At 39.6% G+C, this 18,190-nt stretch overlaps 1 protein-coding gene across 2 annotated transcripts in view; it reads right to left on the minus strand.

Annotated features, from left to right (window-relative positions):
• The window catches only part of LOC115415393 (MAM domain-containing glycosylphosphatidylinositol anchor protein 2), a 200,537-nt gene that overhangs the window by 12,807 nt on the left and 169,540 nt on the right, over positions 1 to 18,190 (minus strand). For both annotated transcript variants that reach the window (XM_030128949.1, XM_030128948.1), the window contains exons 13-15: positions 15,831 to 15,851; positions 12,989 to 13,144; positions 9,464 to 9,625 (exon numbers count right to left, since the gene is read on the minus strand). In XM_030128949.1, coding sequence (XP_029984809.1) covers positions 9,464 to 9,625; positions 12,989 to 13,144; positions 15,831 to 15,851 — 339 coding nt within the window. The remainder of the gene's footprint in view (positions 1 to 9,463; positions 9,626 to 12,988; positions 13,145 to 15,830; positions 15,852 to 18,190) is intronic.

An 18,190-nucleotide genomic window follows, 5' to 3' on the forward strand; every position in this document is an offset into this window, starting at 1 on the left:
TGTACGATATCTATGTGAGGACACTGCCTGAACAATACAATCTGTTTTTGTTTCTTTTTTTTGTAAGAATTCACCACTTTCAATTAGTTTTTATGTCTCCAAACCTCTCTCTTGTGTGCTGTTTTTCTCTTCGTCTCCCCCTCTCTTAGTCATTTTCGGTGAAATTCAAATTAAGGCAGTAGGATTTTGGGAAGGGAACGAAAAAAAACAAAAAAACAAGTCTCATTATTTCTAAAATACACAGTACAAACCAGACAAAAACTGTTTGCTTTTGCTGCTTATCCATCCATGCACTTTTATTACAGGATAACTTATCAAGTGATATAAAATTCCACTGTTTGAGCATGACTTCATTGTGAACTTCAGCTTAACATTGCAAGGGAAAGTGGATCTAGACTTTTTAATATTCTGACTCCTGCATTTTAGATGGATGTATTCTTCAAGGCAGAGCTCAGCAGTGGCAAAGGTTAAAACCAGGTCTTGTGAATTGATACATTTATTAAGTTAAGGTTTTGCAGTTGAAGATAAATTATTCTCTAGTGTATGATGATCCAGATTAATTATGTCGAGTGGACAATGTGTGATGGGAATCTTTGATGAGTGTAAATACTTTTGCTGTGGTAGACAGTAGGTGGTTCTTCATATACTGTACGTTTAATGCTGTCTCTGTTATTTCCGTCTGACTTTTATCTCACCTGCATTTTTGTAAAGCTGCACATCACTGTTAAAACTCACTCTACATTTGAAAATGCAATATGACAGATAGATTTGAGCAGAAATCATATATAATCCAGACTATCACAAAGAGATACAGTTTCTTATTGAAACAGAATAGTGTATATACCAGGTCTGGACTGAAGACTCCCCTCAGTGAGACCTCTTGTCTGGCCTTGGGCTTTGATATAAAACTGCCAGATGATGACATTGAGTGCAACCGCTTTATCCTCCTCTCCAAATACGATTGTATTAGGATTTTTTTTTTTTTTTATTTGCAGTTAGAGGGAGAGAGGGGGAGAGTGTATCCTTTAGCTGTTGGCCAGCAGAATCATCATCCCAAATCAGGTTAACATTGACACTGAAGGAGAACATTTTCCTGGCTCAGTAGCACCACAGCTCTGAAGTCAAGTGAATTTCACAAGTATGGAAAGGAGCTACTTTTCAGAGCAGCGACTGTGATTACAGCTGTGCTTTTGATGCATTTTGCCTCAGCAAGGTGCCTCATTACTGTACAGCCCCCCTCAAAAAACATCTCTGAGAGCAAAATAAGCCTGTACAGTATGTCCTGGTTCATATTCTCTCATCAGCACGGTATACACTTTCCCCGACGACAGCACAATCTCCAGTGAGAGATGAGCTCTTGTACAGAACATGACCTGCGGTTTCATCTCCTGTTGAAGTGTTTAGGATGTAGGAGGATTCTTGCTGAGTTGGCTAGCTTACGTTTTCTTTGAACTCATTGCGATGTAGGTGGTTATGTCAGTGTCATCACATCCTGAGCAACAGCATATGCTGTATATCTTTTGGAGTACCTCTTACAAAAAGAGTACCTGTGGCAGACACTTGTGAAATTTGAAAAGAATCTAAGAGGAGGAAGATGTGAGTCTGGTACAAAGTAAGAAATAGCTCCTGGAAATTTTCAATTATGTACTGGGAAAAGGGAAAGAGAGAGATTGGGGTGCCATACCACCCTCCTTGCTAATAAAAGGATGACTCCACTGCTTCTCAGAAGGTCAGGCTTAAAACAGACTTGCTTGGTGTGCTGTGCTGGAGACTTAATCCTATAAACAAATGCGACACGGACTCCAAAGGCAAACTTTGATGTGCGCTTCAGTAATTAAGTGTGACCTTGTCTCAGGTATCCCCCGCTAGCTAACTACAGAGGAGTTTCTTTGAGCCTGTGCCACTGTTCTCATCAGTGTGTAGGCGAGACTCCTTATCGACTGATTCTGGCCTTCAGCACTGCTGTGCCACAACTTGACTGTGACTCACCTCAGCAGCACAGTCCCAAAGAGCATCAAACAAACAACACGCTGAAATCCTTTAACTATTTAAAAGGATAAAGTGAGAGGAAAAAATATACAGTATGTCTATCCACTATCTATAACCGCTTATAGGACACCAACCTTGGAGTCCTATAAGCAGCTGGAGCTGTTCCCAGATGACTTTGGGTGAGAGGCAGGGTAGCATCCTGAACAGGTTGTCGGTTCATGGCAACACTGACACAGACAACCACTTACATAGATTCAGAAAGATTCGTAGCTACAGGCAATTTAGAGACACCAATTAACCTGTTAACCTGCGTCTCTGGGGACTGTGAGAGGAAGCTGGAGCACCTGGAGCGAAGACACGGGGCAATGGTGTTAGAGAGTGACTAATTAAACCTAACAGAATTCAGTCATTCTGTTTCTTTGGGTCTTTTCACCATATATGGATGCTCTCATTTAGCATATTTTTGGACCACAAGGGTCAGACGAGACAAATTTGGCTAACAGGAGGTTCCGTTCATGTGGAATCAGGTGGGAAAACCCTGAGCATGGTTTGGATTGTTTATCCTAATTGCACTGCCTTGCATTTGCATTTTTTAGCTTTATTGCCCAGTTGTAAACAATTTTAAAAAAAAAGTGTCTCGTACTTGATGTTTTTAAAATAGTTATCTTACTTATTAAATTTTCATCAGGTTAATAAGTAATCCATAACCTCCTACATTTCAAGCATCATTCCCAGAGCAGACCCAGAGACAACATGCATACCTGTGGTTCGACCCTCGCACCTTGTTACCTCTGAAGTGACAGTGCTAACCATTGCACCTCCAGCCACCTCAACGTATATATGAAAATATATTATTTGGACCATTTGTCATATGCATTCACTTCTTGAGTAGAAAAAGTCCCCAATATCACAAACCAACATTCCTGAAGTCAGGGTGCATTTCTCTCATGGCTGGAGAGGCAGAATACTAAATGGAGCGTAGCTATGGAGGATCTGAGCTGGGTTTCAAGTCCTTGACATTTAGCCCATTCATCATAACACGCCACAGTCTGGGCATGGGCTTCACCACAGACGGGGAGGGCAGGGAAGAGAAGGTCTGGCTGGCGATCAATTTGAGCAAATTGGAAATGTCACGGCCTACTCAACCTCGGCAGGGAGCCGGAGGAGCTCTCATCTCCCTGCTGAGTCGCCCTCCAACACCTCTGTCCTTATATTCTCTACACCTCCCTTGCCTCCGCCTCTCCAGATGTTTGGTCCAGCCCCCCCACCTGGACACTTCCACTCGGCCTTTCCACTGAGGACAGCAGGATAGTTCCCTGGCCAAAACTAGCCATTATGGCCCATTACTATGATTTCAGTGTGAAGCTTCACTATGCACAAATTGGATATCAAAAAGCCCTTTCTCAGTTAATCTTAGATCTGTGTAGATACTTTTGGATTTTTGTATTAAATAAAACATGATTTGTGGTTTTTGCTGCATACTCACTACTCACTGAAGCTTGCCCTGAAAAATTAAAGAGCTCAGTATGAGAATTCACGAAGTGCAGAATGGAAATTTAAAAAGTGATACGAAACAAAAACACAGTTAAGGTGAAATCAAAACATTTCCTCTCTACCTGAGAAAAATACTACTGTCACTGTTAATACTAATGTCTTGGCCTATTTATACTACCCATGCTACTGAAGCCGTGACATTAACCTGAAACAGGAAGAAAAAAAGGATAACATAGATAAATGACACTAAGCCAGCACACTCAAAGAGCGGTAACAGAAGACAGAACGGCAGGTACTACGGCAGCTCAGAGCAGAGCAGGTGGAGGGTGGAGAATGCCTTGATACGACTGATGTCTCACTAGAATACTGAGGTAAACGCAGCCAAATGCTCACTGTAAAAGTCTTATCAACAGCGAACCTTATCAACAGCCCGCCTGTAACGATTTCACAGTTTATTGAACTTCAAGTTCAGGTTTAATGAGTACAAAACTGCAACTCCCTGTCCTTTTCCTTGTGTGACTCATTATCGTCTTTTTTCTTTAACTCCATTCGCTATTTCTGATTCATTTCCACATATCTCTAAAAATTATTTTAATGGAATCTTATTTTTAGTTCTGTAGATATTTTTACATCCACTGGTGGATTGAGAGGATTTTCACATCTGCAGCTTTTGGTCTGTTGGAATCAAACTGTGCTTTCTTTTCCCCCTCCGTGCAGTGTATTTGGTCTGGTGTGAACAGTGTAATAACATTTTACTGTGGATCAAAACAGCCTAACGGAGAACACTTGAATACTGAGATGCTCTGGGTATGGTTGTGATCCGACCTTGATGTGAGATACGACATGATTCTAAGCCAACTCAACTGCATGAGTTTGATGCAAAATGGCTCCTGTTGCCTCACAGAAATTATGTAAATAATTCAGAACACTGTACCACCTTCCCTTCTTTACTTTCTTGCTCCTGCTCTAAACACATATGAGCAGAGAGCAGAGTGAATCTCATGTTTCACAGTGGAACATTTTGGTTCATTGGGTGAAAATAAAACAAATCAAGTGGGAAAATTCCCAACTCAATATCTGATTCAAACCAGAACAAATGTAAAAATGCCAAAAAACACCAAGTGGTCTGGCTAAAAAAGGCCAAGTCATGGGCACAAATTGCACTTCATGGCTGTTGCAACTACATCCCCACATTTACATATCCCCAATTGTTTTGCATATAAACAGATCACTGAGAATGGGCTGAAATGTCTGCCGATTTTTCAAAACATGTGTTGCCAGACCGCTTTAATATCGCCACAAGTGTAGAATCACTGAGCTTTTAAAGGTTAACGTGTCAAAGTTGTACTCTTAATGGCACAGGACACCAGCAGTGTGAGAGTCACCAGTAGGTAAACATGAGAGATATCTGTTGGCTTGGACCATAACGTGTAACATCCAGTCCAAAATATGATTCAAGACACACTGCATCTTGTAGAGTGTGTGTGACGTGTTAGAGCAGATGACTGCACAGCTTGAGTTCTGCCTACGATAAACTGCTAAATGTGTTTGCAGTGACCTGACACAGTGGAGATGGACTGCTGATTAACCACAGACCACTATGGGTGCTGCAGCAGTTTGGTAAAGATTCAACTGGCTTTAACTGGACAGATTAGTAAAAGCAGAGCAATGAATCAGTGTCACAACCCACGAGACTTCACAAACATGGACATGGACATACTGAGTGACTGTTCACATTGAATTTATGGAAAAAATATAAACGAAAAGTGCTTGAGTTCACAACTTTGCTTGTCATCAGAGGCTCTTTTCAGGCTACCAGCCCAAATCCATTTTTTTTGGACTGTCCAGATTGTGTCTAAAATTATTCTCCAAATCTTAGAGGCCAAAAAAATTTGATGAAATGAGACTGACACAAATTTGGATGCAAACCACATTCAGAGGTTTGAAATAAATTTCCATTTGGATTTCTGCAATTCATGCAGGGCGCTTAGGTCAGACTTATCCAATTATTTGGATTGACACATACAGTTGTACTCATAAGTTTACATACCCTGACAGAATGCACATGGGACAGTCATGAATGTTCCAGCATGACAATGACCCAAAACACAAGGCCAAGCCGACCTGTCATTGGCAACAACAGAAAAAAGTGAAGGTGAAGGAGTGGCCATCTCAGTCTGTTGACCTCAATATCATTGAGCCACTTTGGGAAAGTCTCAAACATGCAGTTCATGCAAGAAAACCCACAATCTTAAAGGAACTGAAGGTGTTTTGGGCAGCTTTACCATCTGAGAAAATAAAGTGCCTCATCTACAACTACCATATAATAGTTCAGCTGTTATTGATGTTAAAGGGGCCAATACAGAGGATTAAGAACTAGGGTATGTAAACTTTGGATTAGGGTCATTTGGATAGATTCTGATGTCAAGATGATTTAAAAAGAGCAAACACATTTGTGTGATAATAAACATTGCAAAAACCAAAATCTTACCAAGTGTATTTTTCTCATTCCTAGTCAAAATATCTCATCACACTTAAAATAAGAAATAATCATCCAAAGAGTAACTTGTGAGTAAGATATAAGAACTTATTTTTAGACAACAGATCTTGAAAATCTTATTTCAAGAAACCTTACCAAGATAATTTTCACTTATTCCATTGGCAGATTTTTTTTTTGCTTAATTCAAGGTTTTTTTTTCTTCATTCAAGCAAAAAAATCTGCCAATGGAACGAGTAAAAATTATCTTGGTAAGATTTCTTGAAATAAGATTTTCAAGATCTATTGTCTAAAAAAAGTTCTTATATCTCAGTGAAAAGTTGCTCCTTAGGTGATTATTTCTTATTTTAAGTGTGATGAGATATTTTGACTAGAAATGAGAAAAATTCACTTGGTAAGATTTTGATTTTTGCAGTGAATGGCTTCACCCAACCACTAGTCAAGAGTGAAAAAAAAAGTTTTTGTATTATCATTCATATTCTCTGAAAAATGGCCAAAGAATAATAAATTCTGCTAGGGTACATAAACTTATGAGCACAACTGTATAGTTGGTGCTGGCTGGACTTGAATGCCACAACCATGAGGCAGACAGTCCATGAGATCACAAAAGCCCTTCCAGCAGAGTGTGAGATTTGTAATTTTAACTAAATAAACAAACTACATTTGACCAATGAAACCAATATGCACAATTTTTCTCCCTCTGTCTTAATTCAGAAGGAGGTAATGTTTTCACAAATGTGTAGGCCGGTGAGTGGGTGATGTGGCGGTGCAGCAAAATCTGGAAGAACAAACTCAGACTGAGTTATAAAGTGCACTAGTTTGGATGGGATGGACTGAAGCTGAGAACAACTGCACAAAATGGCCTAATGACTAGCTCTGACTGTGTGTCTCTGAACTACCTCAAAGCTCGACATATGTCCCAGCACAAAATGGATCTCAAACCATCTTTTCTGTGACTGTCAATGTTGACTCCAATAAAAGTATAAAATCCAAGGGTGATTAAAAATCTCAAAACAGAACAGTAGCAAATTTAATGTTGTTAATAATTACAAGCTTTGACAATTTTCTGTTCCATATGGATAGATATAACAGCCTATCACACATAAGAAATAAACCCCACACCTGGAATGTACCACATGTGGGTAGATTGTCCTTTTGTCTATCCACCACACTAGAATTGTTCTGTAGTTACAAGTTCTGCTCAAAGTCTGCACTGCTTTTGGTGTCATTTCCAGACATGCTGCTTCTGTTCCTGCAGTCGTCGATGTCAGAGTTTGACAAAATCAGACCTGGTGCATTCAGCGTATCTTGTAAAACTCTGAAAACGTCCATTGTTTTGAACAGCATCTAGGAGCTGACAGCTGCAGATGTAATGCTGCATTCAAGTACACCTCACAAATCTGAAAGTCTATATTCAGGAAAGTCTACATATTTTTCTTCTTATTTTACTTGGTCCAGAGCGACATCTGTCATTACATTACATTTATTTTCACTTTTGACTCATACAAATAGCCTAATTGTACAGAGTGTGCACAAAATCTCTTTACAATTAAAACATTACAAAAGCAATTGATGACATATGTAAATCAGATTTGTTCTATGTACTCAGTGGTTATCAAAGTTTTTAATTTCATTGTGGGATCATGTGCAATCAAATCATTGGTCCATTTTTCTTCAACGAAAGATTAATAACTGCAAATGTTGACCTTTTGACTGAATATGTTACCACAACTGGATGATCTTCAACCAACCATCATTTTCCAGGTAGATGGTGCTCCACCACATTGGGGACTGAATGTTGGTGGGTTCCTAAATCAAACATTTCCATATCGGTGGATTGGAAGGGATGGCCCAATTCCCTGGACACCTCGTACACCAGATATCACTGCCCTGGATTTCATTCCATGAGGTTATGTTAAAGATATCATGCATCCAACAAAGACATGGGATATTAACGACCTGAAGCAAAAGATCACTGATGCCATTGACACCATTGATGAGGCTATGATACAGACAATATGGAAACAAATCCAGCACCGTCTGGATGTGCTTCGTGCAACTAATAGCGCCCATACAGATCCCCCACCCCCCCAAAAAAAACCAAACAACAAAAAAAAACGTGTCTACTTTAATAAAAACAATATCAACTTTTGATTTTACAATAATTTCCACATATTTGTCTATTCATTTGCTTTTCTAATACATTTGTTGAATTGTAAAGAGACTTTATGGACACCCTGTGCTGATAAATAATGGTTTTGATCAATATGGAAAAAAAATATTGTGGTTATATTGTAATTATAATATCCATATTTTTTGATGCCTTACTAGTCTGAAAAAAAGCCTTGTAAACTGCCTAGACTACATCCAGTCCCCAAAATACCACAATGACCCTACAACCTGATCCTTCAGACTCCTCACCTGCCTTATGAACCAGTGCAGTCGCTAATGATAAGGGGTGAAGCTGAGACAGACAAATCACCACTAGAGGCCTTCAACAGCGTATAAGGCTGCTGTTTTTGTGCAACAGATCCAATCTTACACACACACACACACACACACACACACACCTACACACACACACACACACACACACACACACACACACACACACGCACACACACACACACACAGCACTCAGAGCAGGAGTGCTCTTCGTAGGCTGATTGGTTCCCTAGTGAAGGAAGCTAGAGTCTGACATATAAGCCACAGAGTGCTCCTTCAATGACTCTGCCATCTTCAAATGGTCCATACAAGGTTGTTATCTGCATTCAAAGATGAATGTAAAAAGCTAACACCCGGGATTTGTGTACACACCTTTGAAGGGGTTTGTTGCAAAAATGAGATATCTTTTGCTTGGAACATCTGACAGCCGCACTTACAAAATTTCAGCATGAAAGCATTAAACTCCCTACTACTCCCCACTGCACCCACCATGGGGACAAGCTCTCTGGAAATGACAGAATTTCCAGAGCTTACAGGAGAACGCAGAACCGTTACTCCCTTTTTTTCCCATAGTGCGACTGTTGTGTTTCCTCTCTCACAAACAAATACTCTTCACGCAAAAAAAAAAGCTCCATCGTTTCTCCATTAATGTTTCAAAGCATCTGTGTTGTCCCATAGATGTATGATGATGGACTTTTTTGATAAATAATTTTCTGGTGTTTCCTCATTGACTGTGTTTAGTCCTGCACAAATAACAATGCATCCCCTTCATTTAGCAGCGAATTGCCAAAGCAATTTGAGTTTCACTTTAAGCTGCTCTTGGTACTTAAGCAACCAAAAGCACATAACAGTGTCAGATTTTTACAAGAATTACTATAATTACCCTGTTTTTCATTTAGTCCCCTGAACTATTGAGCCATGAATATAAATTAAAATGATCCTTTCTGCAGTGGATATGCTGAAAATGTAACAAAGAGCAACACGGACATTTACTAAACAATCTGAGCATAAAACGAGTGTCTAAGGACTGGGTCTTACCTATGTGTTTACCATACATGTGGAAGAAGAAACCAAAGCAGTAGGCAGGTGGGTTGGTGATACCGTAAGGGTTTTTAGGTGCTACATTGAATAACGGACTAACAAGCCGAGCCTGGTCCCCTTCCTTTCGTGGTCTTGAGGTCTCAATGTACATGTAGAAACCTGGAAGCACAGGGAAAGGTAAAAACAGGCATGAAAATGTCTGCTACTGCAATTAAAAATAAGCAAGAACATTTCTACATCAATAAAACAAAGTATAATGATGCAAAAAGTGCAAACGGTCAAATGATGATTAAGGTTATAAACAATCATTTTAACTGACATATCTACTTTAATTGGAGGTAAAAACAAGTGGGCACAACTTAAGTAGGGAAGAGTCCCTTGTTGGCTTATTTATAATAGGAAAAACCATGCACAATACAGGTTTAATGATTTTTCCAGTTCTTTGTTTTGAGTAAGTCTGTCTTATCTGGAGCACTGTCTAATCAAATGAATACTCTTCTTGCACAGTGGACATATTCCCAAAACTCAGAGAAGCAATGATAATATCACCAGTGAACAAACATCCAAAATAACAACCATGTTGCAATTAACTATTGATGTAATCACATTATCTAAGGTAATTAACCAAGAAATGTATTCTCATTTTAATACAAGTGGTGAAAGTCTGAGCTGATGACTCTGGCTTTGCCCAAATCTGTTTTTTATTTCTTTTTAAGAGCTATAACTGTCAGTATAAAGAAACATTGTGTAACTTCTGTTTAAAGCTGCTGTGCTTGATAGTGTTTTAGCATCACTGGGCAAAAATTGTATTGTTAAGGTTCAGCTTATTATAATTGGTCTGAGAGCACTTGAGATGTATGTATTTATGCCTTTCCTGTGTTTTCAGGCTGGATTAAAACTACTCTGTGACCCAGATTTGATCTAATCACAGATGTTGTCAGACAGGTAAAGGGTTAAATACATAGATTCTGTCAGATGCCATCCAGATGTGACTCTGCATTTCTATACAGAAGCTCGGAAAAGTAGCTTTACTTTTCCATAATGGCATGAAACAGTCTTCTATAGTATATTTACTCTTTTGTGTTGGACTGATAAGAAACAGCTGGAGATGGAAGGTGTGTATTTTCAGGTTCTAGTATTTTTTTCCCCACCTGATTTTGGCTCCTGCAGCCTCAATATATAGCGCAATTCTATGTTAATAACAAAAAACAAAAATATTCTCGTCACTACTTGAACTATCGGTGAGCCTCTTGTAAATACTGCCTCTGTTTATTGCAGAATTCACTGTATATTACTTTAAAAACCCCTGTGGGAAAGTTACTCTTTCTCAACAGGCACAAACAGCAGATGCAACCTTTAAAGTTGAGAAAGTTTTGTCAGGGATTGTTCTAAATCTTACAACAATTTTCTGACTCTTGCTCATACACCAACATTCTGACAAAGTGTTGAAGAAGTGAGGCATCCGCAGGGAGGCTCAGTTGCCTCAGTCCATCTTTGACAGCGTGACTGAGATGAAACCTTCAGCAGCAGCAGATAAGGAGTCTGATTTTCTATGAAGGACAGTTCTCCTTTTTACTAATAACAATAAGCAAGGGTGAATCGAAATGATAACAATGGGTTACATTTATGCTCCCTTGGTTTGACAGCCATGGACAACAGCGGTGACGCTAGTGAGTCAAACAGTCTGGTGATTGTGTCTGAGCCACATAATCTAAGGCCAATCTCTGCTCTGTCACAGGCACAGGGAAGGTAGTAAGCAGCTCCATGGCCCTGCAGCCAAAATCAAATGGAACATCTCCCTCAGTTGAATCTCATATCAGATAATTACACGCAAAGAGGAATGGGGATGGTAATGAAATGCTGGACATTTTGAAACCATTAGGTGATTAAAGCCAATGCATTATTTACTGCTCGAGCTGCCGCCGGTGCCACAGCACCATAATAGGCATTCATATTCCACCACACATAACTTCCATCAGAGGATTCATGTAAAATCCTCTGATTCCTGCAAATCCAATTTTCTTAATTCTTTATTCATCAAGTTCCTGAATATGGAATACCGGCACATGTAAGTAGCATATTGAATACTAAACAGTATGCACAGTCCGCTGCTTTAGGTACCCATGGAAACAGCTACAGAGTCAGTAACAAGATTATCTTGAAAAATAAATGATCAAGGCTGCTTATTGTTAGATTATGCCGCATCAAGCAATTGGTGACACAATGAGTACAGCTCAAATCATCCATTATGCAGCAGAGAACGCTTAGTCTTTCCAACTTATTTCAATATTTCAAAGAGGGGACACTTTTAGTGGAGCATTTGCAAATAATACATACAAGTAAGTCATGATCATGTTACACCATTGCAAATTTCATATCTTGCCAGTAACAAACATATAATCATACAATACGCTGAGGGAATTCCTATATTCATACATGGATTACATAAGAAACTAACTGAATGGTGTCTGTTTAAATGTGTGCACTCAACCAACTTACTGAATTTCCAATCCAATGAGCAGATACAGCTTTTTCACAGTCACAATGACAGTTGGGAAAAATAATCTCTTACACTTACAACAACTGCATCCATTTTCCAGTTGGTGATATAATTCTGCATCATGAATGGTCAGCTCTTTAGTTCAGTAGCTCGACTAGTTTGACTAATTCTGTGACAAAATGAACATGACTAATAGAGGGTTTTAAACTATTCTTTGTGGTCAGAGGGTGACATATCTGCCATTTGTGGATGGGAGCAGACTAGATGCTACACAGGTAACATGTGCATGTATGCTGCAGACTGGACTCAAGAGTGCAACCAAAGCAATGGAATTATATTGTACATTTATCAAACATTTATTCCATTAATACTGAAATTACATTGTGATAAGAAAGGGATAATGTACAGTGAGCTAGTCATTACTGCAAAACGATCTTAATTTTCGTGCTCACCCTGAAGCTGTACATTATCATGCTTATTATGAAATATTAACTAAAGATATTAATTCACAAAAAAAGATTTGATTTGGTTGGAACTGCATATAGCATAATAGACACTAATAACACACTGTTGTGATTGCCCATTGGAATTGACAATTCATAAATCTGTGCAAAATGCTCAAATACTGTTTTTGTTTCATCGTCCAGCTCTACAGAGGGGGGCAAACTAGCTGTGCATGCAACAGTGACATGTTTTAACTTCATATGATGGACTATTTTCACATCCAGCAGGTACAGAGCAACATTATCAGTCATTTGGAGCCTATCTGATGAATCTAGATGAATCGTTCACACTTCTTTTAGTCTCTTCCTGAGGGAATTATCCGGGTCTTTAGCTGCTAAATACTCCACTACGTTCACCGGCTGGTCACTAACTTTGTCAATCTGCCAATACTTCACAAAAACGATACGTTGAAAGACACCGGGAGGCTGCAAAGAGCTGAGGGATGATACTTAACTCTGATAGCATATCCACATATAGTAAGATTTGTCCCCATCGTTAAGACTCTCAGGATTGCTTACCCTGCTTGGAACCACTGTGATCACCACTGGGTCCTGTGTTGGGTGTGTACTTGGTGTCACGGGTGGCAGCGCTCTGCCGTATCCAATCGAAATCATCATTCTTGTCCTGTGTGAACATGCAGATGGGCTCTTCTTCGAAGCTGCAGTGGAACTCTCCTGGAGAGTGAGAGAGCAGAGTCTGGTGCTTATGGAGACATCATTACAAAAGAACGAGAACTTACACTGACTGGGAGCTTCTGTATGAGAGCAATGTGGCACCTACTGTATATTTATGAGACTTCCCGGAGAGTGTTTGTGTGTGTCTCAGGGGAGATAGACAACAGAAAAGTCCTAATTACGCCATATGAATTTCTAAATTAAGATATGACCTCTTGCTGACTGTGGTGGAGACATCACTATGTATGTTTTTCCGACAATAACAGTTTGGTTTGTGTCGAAAAGACAACTCTCCAGAAATAAAGTGCTGTAGCCAGTATAGATCAGGTGACAGTATGTGCATTTGTGCCTCATTTGGCAATAAGAAGCTACACTGTGACAGCCTGAAAGAATGACTGATATCCTTCAATATCATCAACAATACAAACATATGCACACATTAGGGCTATTGAACTGAATAAAAATATCATGCAACATGGGCTGCAAACACTGATTAATGCATGCAAGTTCTAAATGGAGTATTAAACTTTCAGCCTGCTAGTAAGTTTGAAAAATGAACTTTTTTTTGCACTGAAGAAAAAGGAGGTGATTGTCCTTGGATGTTATGTAGTGTCTCACTAGTAGGAGTGTTTGTAATCAGTTTTTAAAATTGACGCCGCCTCCCTCCCTTTCTATCACACTCCATCTTCTTCATAGTGGGTGCGCAGGTGGAGATAGTGAGATCATTCCCGTCCCCCTCCCGCTATCCCTCTATCTTTTCCTTTGTTGCCCTCCACACCCCTTTGACTGCAATTTTTCAACTACTAGAGTGTACAGAGAGGGAATGAAAGTGTGGGTTTCATCACCCTTCAGAAGAAAAAAAGTAATTGTTACTCATGCAAGAGGTTTAATGGGTCACATGTAGGGGATTGTTGAATATACTCAGAAATAGCTACAAATTCATGCATAGGCAAATAACCTACTCCGTCTAATGAAGGGGTAGCAGCAGGATCAACAGTGTCAAAACCTCCATTTAATCCATGTAACAAACAAAGCAAAACATCTAACCAGAGGACATGGAGCTGTTAAACAATGTCCTCAAAGAAATAGTAAAAAGGAGCATTCAGATTCAGCATGCAGGCATGTGTTCTGATAAATATTCATTGATTTATTAAAACGTAGCTGGGAGCAGTTTGGAGTGGTGACCTTGAGAGGAGGAGCAGAATCTGCAGCTTTTACTCAGGTAATGGAGGTAACATAGACAGAGCTGGAGTGTGGGTGGATGGACAGAGGGAAAGGAGAGGGTAGCGATGCTGCGAGGCAGGGAGAGAAAGAGAAAGAGATGGAAAATGAGAGCCGGAGAGGAAGAAAGGGCAGGAGTGGGAGAGCGGTGGAAGGGGCTGGGTTGCAGGCACTCTTGACTCTTCTCCTTATATGCATAGGCAGATTTAAATGGAGGTCTAGCTCCGAGCAGCAGACACTAACGCCCCCATGCACTGTGAGCTAAACTAAATGTTTTTCCCTTCTGTGCCTAGGAGAGATAGGAGGATTTGGAGGATAGGCGGAAGAAGGAGGGAGGAATCGAAGGCATGCAGGTAAGATAGTTTCCGTTAGGGATTTGGATAATGATGTTGGTGATTAGGATGTTTGTTATTATGTTGCCAATGTCTGTGTGAACACCCACCAAAATATATACCTATATATATATATAAATAAGCCTCAATACACAACAGCCCACTGCAGCACAGCAAACAATGATTAAATGTTGATTCTCAAGGCATGAATAATGGGAATTTGTAAAGTTTCAACAATGAAATGCACCATAAATGGGACTAAACATAAAAGAATACACCCCTGTTGTGTAAATGCATGCATACATAATGCTCACAAAGCACATAATATGAAAATGTACTCAAGCACACGAAGACACACACAGGAAAAAAAACAAAGAAAATAAAACACTTATTGACTGATAGTGTATATGTAAAGGCAGACATAATGACAGTTTTTATTAGCACCTGGATATCTATTGAATTGAAAATCTAAGTGAAACTAATAAACTCTTAAATAAATGAACAGCTAGCCATGCTTGTTAGCCGAACTGAGATAGGACGCATTGGGCCGAGCATAGTTACCTTCAGTCTAATGCATTAATAATGTAACACTATAACCCACAACCTTATCAAGCTCATAATTTTAACAATAAAGCCGCTGTATATAAAGTTAACTTTCATTGTAATAGAAATTATCAAGGGTACACAATGACATTACCTTGACTTTGTGTATGAAACTCTCTATGTATGAGAAGAAATTACAGGATGTAGCTTCAGGTCTATGAGTTCATGTGTGATGTACAGATTAATCTGTCGACCTCTATACACAAAACCAACAACTGCATGCAAACACACACACACACACACACACACACTGCACAATGTCCTGTAGAGAATTGCAGCTCTCAGCGTCTCAAGGAGCCCGATCCAGGTTTAGTCTGAGTTTCTAAAGGGAAGCCTCATTTATCATACTTCATTTAGTACTGCTTAGGAATATTTAGAAGGGTCTTCCAGTGCAGCGTGACATGTTGAGAGTCAGATCTCTACGGGATATGTGGTTACTTTGAGCGTCCCCACTGTTTTTGCAGATTGTGTTACAACAGGGGGAGCTCACTCTCTGATGAGACATGCAAAGTGAGATGCATATTACTTACTCAGGTGAGGGTTGATGGGAGCTGTAAAAGAGAAAGTCAGGGACAGTCAGTGTTATGCAACATCATAGCTGTCTGTCATGAAGTACGACACTTCAAAAAATCGACACGGCACTCTGTCATACAATAAAATCACAGAGAAAATGTTTTGTGTGCTCTATTACCGGTTACACATGTACACAGTCAGCGTCGCTATTAACCTTTAGTTGTGCTGTCATCTAGATTTTAGTTTCAGAGCTAATAAAAGTTCCCATGTATAAAGTTAGTGCTTGCAGACTTTGCAGCTGTGCTCTAGTCTCATAAAACAAAATGAAAGAGGCCCAAGGGAAGGCTGCAAATATTTTCTTCTGATATTAAAACACTGTGGAAGCATATTAGAGTGCTCCTGCTCCATCTTTGTCATGCTCTACTGCTTTTACAATGTGCAAACAAATAGTAAACACATACTGTTGCCACCAGGTGGGGATCCATTGACACTCATAAATACAATGATTATTAAAAAGACAGCAGGGAAGATCTCTGGGGATTGAAGTGGAAAATTTGACAGGCAGAAAACGATTGGCTCTTAACAAATGTAAAAGACAGACAGAGGGATTAGGAAGACCAGCCTGACCACATTAATAAGCTTATAGTGCAACTGCTTATCATTATCGCCATTTACCGACATTGCTGATGTTCTTGTCCAAGGTGACTTCCATTTAGCGTGCCAAGCCTATTTTATACTTCCATTTACAAGCTCGTAAATCATAAAAATATATAATAATCACTGTCTGAGTCTGTTAATCACTTTACTGTACCATCCTTTGCTTTTTCTTGTGTTTCCAACATAACCATTTTGGAAATTAAAAATTTGTAACTTTCAGACCAAACACTGATGAGCAAAGTCCATTAAAATCACGCAAGGCTTGTTTTGCATTCTGTCCACCTAACCATGGTTCAATGCTTCCCTCATTGATAATTTAAGAGGCTACTGCCGCAGCAAACACAAAAAGGTCAAGGGTATCACACAGAGTTGCAACGAGCCAGTTAGTCCGTACTTCACTTTTTGCAGAGTAAATACCATTTAACCTGTCAAGAAGATTCATGGGCATTTTCATGATCGATTGCTGACCGGCTGAATACATGTGATACATCAGCTTTACCACAAAGCCACGTTACTGTTTGATTTATGAAACCTTGCCGTTCATGGGGCGAATTGATTTAATCCAACCAATTAAAGTGAGTAATAACAAATCATTCCAAGAAAGGAAAACATGCACTGAAGACTGGAGATTCAGTACTGAGGGGCTGCTGGGACTGGTCTTTTTAAGAGACTAGAAACTTGAGTGGTGATTTTTGTATACTGCTGTGAGGCTCATGGAAATGTATGTCCACTCATCCACTTGGAGAGTGAAGGAGAGGAGACAAATAGAAATGTGCAAGGAAAGTGAGGGAGAGAGAACCAACCATTGCATTTCCAATTGAATGTTATAAAATATGCAGTGAACCGCAACGCTGCAGCTGAAGCAGTGCCATTGAGAGGGCACAACCGCTGTACGAACAAACTATACATGCTCATATTATGACGATTTTGTGAAAATACCTGCATCTTACACTCAGTGTGTCTTATAAATCTTCTCTATTGCAAAAAGCGGAACTGCTGCAATAGGAGACTCTGAAAAAAAGGGAGGAAATCATCTGCTGTGTTGCAGAGAAATGTTTTAAATGACAACTTACAGCCTCGGGCCTATGAAACGGATGCTGAGTTTTTCAAACTAAAGTCTTTTTTTTTTTCTCTCCAGCCCCTCTGCTCACTGGTTCTTTCTCATTCTACCTAACACTTCCTGTACCCCCCCCCCCCCCACCACCCAACCCTTCCTGCTGTTGTATCTTTGCTCCTTTTTTCTTACAAGACTGTGGTTATGAAAATATGTTTCCTTGTCATTTTTTTTTTTAAACCTGCAACTTCCCCAGGCTGACTCGCTGTGCCTTAGTCCAGATGAATGTGTCTGCTCAAGCAATGTCTCTACCCCCAGTGAGGAAATCAAGCTGAGCACAGAGAAGGCCCAGAGGCTACTTTACTACTGCTGTGTGTGCACACACTGTCTAAGACACACACACTCACTCACAGATCATTTAACTTCCAATTTAGATGACTGCAAAGGATATAAGAAACAAACAAATAGATTGGGATGCAGCCTTTTGTGACTCAACGTCAAATAAACCATTCTTCTTAAAAAATGTGCAGCCATATCTAGAAATACATTTATGCCTAAAGGAAACAAGAATGAGTCTCATCAACATGCATGTCAAATCATAAGTGTGAATAGCCCCTAAATGAGCCGCAAAGGCTTTAAACATCCTAATTTTTTTTCTTAATGTCA

This window comes from Sphaeramia orbicularis, chromosome 24 (assembly GCF_902148855.1).
Source record: "Sphaeramia orbicularis chromosome 24, fSphaOr1.1, whole genome shotgun sequence".
Lineage (NCBI taxonomy): Eukaryota > Metazoa > Chordata > Actinopteri > Kurtiformes > Apogonidae > Sphaeramia > Sphaeramia orbicularis.